This window comes from Eimeria mitis, genomic scaffold, assembly GCF_000499745.2.
Source record: "Eimeria mitis Houghton genomic scaffold, Emh_scaff188, whole genome shotgun sequence".
NCBI classification, from domain to species: Eukaryota; Apicomplexa; class Conoidasida; order Eucoccidiorida; family Eimeriidae; genus Eimeria; species Eimeria mitis.
Genome location: NW_013570202.1, coordinates 13176 through 19274, shown reverse-complemented (window position 1 = coordinate 19274; position 6099 = coordinate 13176). Strand labels below are relative to the sequence as shown.

The 6099-nt window shown below is 47.6% G+C and overlaps 1 protein-coding gene across 1 annotated transcript in view; it reads left to right on the top strand.

Annotated features, from left to right (window-relative positions):
* EMH_0002530 (TPR domain-containing protein, putative) overlaps nt 1-4180 on the top strand; it is a gene marked incomplete at both ends in the record, with an annotated part of 11958 nt that extends 7778 nt beyond the window's left edge. Inside the window, 10 exons of the mRNA XM_013496036.1 lie at nt 22-108; nt 274-308; nt 553-642; nt 830-939; nt 1917-2181; nt 2380-2448; nt 2925-3063; nt 3486-3555; nt 3728-3812; nt 4082-4180. Coding sequence (XP_013351490.1) covers nt 22-108; nt 274-308; nt 553-642; nt 830-939; nt 1917-2181; nt 2380-2448; nt 2925-3063; nt 3486-3555; nt 3728-3812; nt 4082-4180 — 1049 coding nt within the window. The remainder of the gene's footprint in view (nt 1-21; nt 109-273; nt 309-552; nt 643-829; nt 940-1916; nt 2182-2379; nt 2449-2924; nt 3064-3485; nt 3556-3727; nt 3813-4081) is intronic.
* Nucleotides 4181-6099: the final 1919 nt, after the last annotated feature.

Below are 6099 nucleotides of genomic sequence, written 5' to 3'. Positions count from 1 at the left end.
GGTTTAGGGTTTGTGTTGCAGATGCGGACCCTCCTGCTTGCTTCCGACTCTTCGGTTTGCTTTTCCATGCCGACCTCCTCACTTGGTGGGAGCTGCAGCGCGAAGTTGGTGAGGAAGAAATCCTAGGGTTTAGGGTTTATAGTTTAGGGTTTACCGTTTGGAATGTGCCGTAGAAACAGCTATGCACGCCTTCCCAGGTGCAAGAGATCAGCGTTTAGGGTTTAGGGTTTAGGGTTTAGTATCTGAAATCCGATGCTGGTGTGCTGTCTGCAGCTGTACGAATGATGCGTATCGGCGCTACTATCACGGTGAGGACCTAGGGTTTAAGGTTTAGAGTTTTGGGTTTAAGGTTTAGTGTGTAGGGTTTACGGTTTACACTGAGGGCTACAGTTTAGGCTTATGCGGCTGCCTATACACTTTGACGAAGACCATTGGCAACGTGTTGTCTGTTTTCACTGGCCAGCTTCAGCAAGACGACATATATTCAGTGGTTTAGGGCTTTGAATTAGGGTTTAGGGTTTAGGGTTTAGGGTTTGGGGTTTGTGACTGCAGGCTGCTGAGAAGTTCACAGAGCTGCAGATGTGGGAGGAGGCTGCCGATTGCCTTGTTGCCGCTGACCGGCGAGCGGATGCTAGAGCCCTTGTAAACCTTAAACCCTCAACCCTAAACCCTAGACCTTCACCTCAGATTCGTAGCAGTCTAGGAGGAGCAGCGCTATGAACGTTCAGCCTCAGCCTGTTACCCGTTTTTGCAACCCCTTAGTTCATCGGTGTATTGGGATCAAGGGTTTAGCGTGTAGCGTTTAGGGTTTAGGGTTTGTGTTCTTCAGCTGGAGGAGCAGATCGCAGCCCGGCCAACTCCTCACCTTCTTTGCACGCTGGCGGATTTAGAAGTCCCGGAAAACGCCAAGAGAGCGGAAGACCTGTACAAGGAAGCATGGTAAGCAGTTAGGCATTGAAGGGTTTAGGGTTTGGTGTCTATGGTTTCCTGCCTAGGTTTCGAACTGCGCTGGCAAGGACTGCGTAGATGGCGAAGATTATGTCGGGGTTTCAGGGTTTTGCGTGAAGGGTTTAGGATATTTGGATAGTGGTTTAGGGTTTCGAACTGGGAGTTTAGGACTTTGAAGGTCTAGTGTACACCGTTTACGGTTTAGTGTCGAAGGTTTGGGGTTTAGTGTTCGGGTTTGAGCTTCACCTGCTGGGGATCCATGTTGGTCCCTCTGTGTTTATCTTGAATTTCGGGGAATATGTCTTTTGACGTTGAGGCTATTGAGTTGTATTCGTTTATTTGCTGCATTTCAGTGTTCGAGCGTTATATTTCATCCTCCATGTCCTGCGTTTCTATGTTTATGCACTGTATTTAAGTCTTTGTGTGTTGTATTTCAGTGTGTATGTGCCGTGTTCCAGTGTTTAGGTGTCGTATTTCAGTGTTTCTGAGTTGTTTCCGTCGTTTATGCGTTGTATGTCGGCGCTTAGATGTTGTATTTCAGTGTTTTGGTGCTGTATTTCAGTGCTTCGCCGTTGTATTTCAGTGTTTCGGTGTTGTACTGTAGTGTTGACGTGGGCGCCGTATTTCAGTGTTTCGCTGTTGATTTTCAGTGTTTGTGTGTTGAATTTCATCGTTGAGGTGTTGTAATTTGGTGTTTAGGTGTTGCGTGGCGGTGCTTAGATTTCGCGTTTCAGTGTTTAGGGGTTTCATTTCAGTGTTTAAGTGCTGCATTTCAGTGTTTAGTTGCTGTACTTCAGTGTTGATGTGTTGTACTGCAGTGTTGATGTGTTGTATTTCAGTGTTCAGGTGTTGTATTTNTGTACTTCAGTGTTGATGTGTTGTACTGCAGTGTTGATGTGTTGTATTTCAGTGTTCAGGTGTTGTATTTCTTTTCCAATTTTGTAATGTGCGGGTTAAATTTGTATCAGGTCGCTTTCGGGGTGCCGTTACGCGCGGGCACAGCGGGCACTGGGGCGTTTGCTGCTGTCCCAGGGGAAGCTGGAGGAAGCAGCAGCAGCTCTGCGCATTGCAGCAAAAACAGCAACTCTGCACAGTCCCACTTGGTTTACCTTGGGCTGCTGCTGCCTGCAGCTACAGCTCCTTGATGAAGCCCGAAATGCCTTTGCTCGCGCCCTTGCCATCGACCCTGAAGACGGAGATGCCTGGGCAAACCTCGCTGCAGTGCACTGCAAGGTCAAACCCTAAGCCCTAAATCCTAAGCCCTAAACCCTAGGCGATAGCAACCATACAAACCATCTATGACCACTATCACGTCGACACAAATGCCCATTCTGCATATCTTTCCGGAGAAACAAATAACGCACCCTAAACACTAAACCCTAGACCCTAAGCCACGATATCTTCTGGCTGTTTGCGTTGATTGGATTGCAGCGAGACGCATGGCAAGCAGCGCAGCACTGCATCCTGGAGGCTGCGAAGTACCGACGAGAGAACTGGAGGGTTTGGGAGACTTTTATCTCCATCTCTGTCCGCCTAAGAGACGTGCAGGCCATCTCCCGCGGTCTTAGAACCCTCGTACAGATCAATGCTGTCAGTCACACCCTAAATCGTANCAGCGAGAGCATCCAGGCCTAATGGTCTAGGGTTTCGGGTCCAGGGTTTAGCGTTTAGGACTCAGGGTTCAGGGTTTAGGGTTTCGAGAGAGCTTTGTGAGGCACAAAATGCCTATTCTGGGATCCAAGGTTGCGCATGGTTCCCAGGGTGTGCTTGGGGTTCTGGGGTGTAGGGGCTGGTAAACCCTAAACCATAAACCCTAGACCCTATCGTCGGCTGATCTCGAAGCCCCAAAGACTAAATACTGTCTGCCTGCGTTCATGCATCCATCCGGAGCGAACCTACAAGCTGTGGCTTCTAAGGCGTAAGTGTTCTCCTGTTGACAGGTTACTTACTTGTATTTGTGTGGCTTTCTGCTTCAGAAGGATCGCATAGACCCTTGGATTTATACATTTTTAGAAGAGTTGGTGCTGTTTGAGTTGAGGCGGGCGGCCGCATCTACCCCTGAACAAGATCAAGCCCAGACGCCCATCGCGGGTGTCCTGCGTCACACCCTCAGTTGTTTGGAATTCTTAACCAAGCACATCTCCGACAATGCAGAGCTGTTTAGGGTGTATGGTGTACTCCTACTGAAGGCCAACAAACCTGCTGAAAGCGTATACAACTGGCTCAAAGAATTCCGCTGTCTGGAGGTGCCGTCACAAACCCTAAACCCTAAACCCTAAACCCTTATCCACCGAGACCAAACCATAAACTTGCGCGCACACACTGCTACTGAACTGTTTGCTGTGTCAGCAGCGAAACGTTGCGGGAGTTTACGGTTTAGGGTTTAGAGTTCAGTCTTTAGGGTTTGTTTCCAGGCCGATGTGACCCGCGGCAACTTGACTGCCGACCGTGTGTTAGAATTAATAGACAAACAAGTCTCCTCTCTAGAACGCGCGCTGTCTNCAACTTGACTGCCGACCGTGTGTTAGAATTAATAGACAAACAAGTCTCCTCTCTAGAACGCGCGCTGTCTTTGTTGGAGAAATTTAGCCCCAAGAGCAAACGACGGTGCGTAACTATCACAGCCCTAGCACAGCGTTGTCCTTTCCTTTCGGTTCGCTATTTTCCAGGGTCTGGAGTTGGGGATACGAGGCTCAGCCGTCGAGTTCGAGGGTCTGTTTGCAGTTGTTGGTTTAGGGTTTAGGGATTAGTGTTTTTGTCGCCTGCCTGGCCTTTGCAGGAACGACCTGCTGCACCAAGTGAAGACTACCGTGGAAACCTATTCGCAGCGCATACTGCCGGAAGCAACAGAAGCTAAGAAGCGCGTATGCTGAACTCTATGCTCTAAACACTAAGCCCGCACCTACAGAGAGCATCCCTCCAGGATTTACTGATCATTCTGGTGTCAGCGCTGTACTAGCAATTGCTTTTGTGAGTCTCAGCTATGATGTTTAAGTTTTAGGATCTAGGGCGTTGGGTTTATAGTCTGGGGTTTNGCTTTTGTGAGTCTCAGCTATGATGTTTAAGTTTTAGGATCTAGGGCGTTGGGTTTATAGTCTGGGGTTTAGAGGTTTGGGTGTGCGAGTTGCTGCAGTTGGCGGCGCTGATTGTCCGAATTGAGGCGGCGCAGCAGCAGAGTGCCGATCAGTGCGACGATGAAGATAAGCGCGAAGTGCCAGGGGATGAGAATTAGAGTCCAGGTGATGCGTCAGAACAACGTTATTTATGTACAAAGTGCAAAGGACTCTGCCGAGTGACACAGAGGCGCTAGTACCGCCCAAAGTAGCTTACGGAGCAAGGCACGGAGCAAGTGAGACTCAAAGAGTTTAGTTCATCAATAACCCAGTAACTCAGCAGAGCAAGATCGAAAGCAGAAGGAGAACCTTCGCTGGCGATCCGCTGGCGATCCGTTTCCTTTCGTATCGCCCTTCTTCTACCATCTTATCTGCGGTAGACATTACCTGTGTAGCAATTTTGAAGCCACGTTGTTATCTTGAAAACAACAGTATATCTACCGTAAAGGAAAGTGCTGTTGAGGCAGCAGTACAACGAACACTTTTTCAACTTTTTTGTACGATGCATTTTCTGCGGTCTATCATTTCAACAAATCAATGATCAGTGGCGTTGGCCCTCTCAAAGTGCGTTGTCGCACTCCTTCTGATTCTTAGGCATACCAAGGCTCATGCAAATTTATAAATTTCAACTCGTGTACGTCTCTTCTCACGTCGGCATGTTTAACTTTAGCCAAAACCCAATTATAACAACATGCGTTGCAGCCCTGTTCGTGTCATTGCGGAACTGAAATCGAAGCAAGGAAAGATATTATCTTTGAATTTGTGAACCACCACTCAATGNGTGTCATTGCGGAACTGAAATCGAAGCAAGGAAAGATATTATCTTTGAATTTGTGAACCACCACTCAATGTCTGGCAGTTTGGGGAGACACTTTGAAGAATTTCACCCGCCTTCTGTCTAAAGGATGATGACGAGCAACATTAGCAGGATGAAGAGTGCGCTCGATCCAGCAAAAAAAGAGTCCAGTACAAACACCTCAGCAACAGCAGTGAACTTTGCACCGTTACAACAGAACGAACTGCAAGCAGAAAGCGCGGGTTCTCGCCCTATTGTCTCGATTCCGCTTGAACTGTGGCAGAACGGGTGTCGCAGTTCTGCACATAAGCGAAATCGTTCAGCAGTGCACCGCGCATCGTTAATGCGATGAGCGACATAGTCCTGAGGACTTTGGCTTTCCGGTTTCTGGATAGCAGCTACTCACTGGAAGATAAACAATACAGGTTAGACAGGCAGACGTACCATATGTAAGCAGCAAAATCAGCTGCAAACGAGTTTTTCAGGTTGAAATACACCGGAAAAATAATATAAGCTCTATTTCAAACCAGATTTAGAGCAAAAGGNAGTTTTTCAGGTTGAAATACACCGGAAAAATAATATAAGCTCTATTTCAAACCAGATTTAGAGCAAAAGGTCAACTTCATCAAAAGAGCAGATGAAACAGGTGTCTCCTGCTTCACTTGTGTCAGGGCGGTATCATCTGCGGCTACTACAACAAAGCAACCGTGTTGGAGGTAGTCTGAGTTGAGGGCAGAAAAAGAAAAGGGGAATGGGAGGAAATCGGTAGGTGGAATAAGCACAGGTTGTGTTGCAGCTGTCAACTTGTGGCGCTATGAAAGGCCAAGTGAACGCACATTGGCTCGAACGAACAAATGCTCGGAGTCGGTGGTGCAAAGGGAATTAAAAGGAAAGCACACGCCAACCAACTAAACCTCCGTCCTCCGGAGCAGCTGTGATCAAATACACTTTACTTTCATTTGCGAAGCCTCAAGAAGTAAAGAGCTTCCACTTCTCTGAAGAAGTGCTGCGGTGTTCTGGGTTACCAGGTTCTCCGCGCCATTGAAATGCCTGTACCTTTTTGAAACAGAGCTTATCTTGGGTATTTAATGCTGTCAGAGTCGTTTGTTATTTGTTTTACAATTTAAAGCAGTGCTCAGGAGCCCAGAAAAAGGGCTCACAGCTGTACAAACAACGCAGTTCATCTTGCTCGTTATTTATCTGTAAAGGGTGGTGAAATGCATTGAATGTTTTGAAATGGAA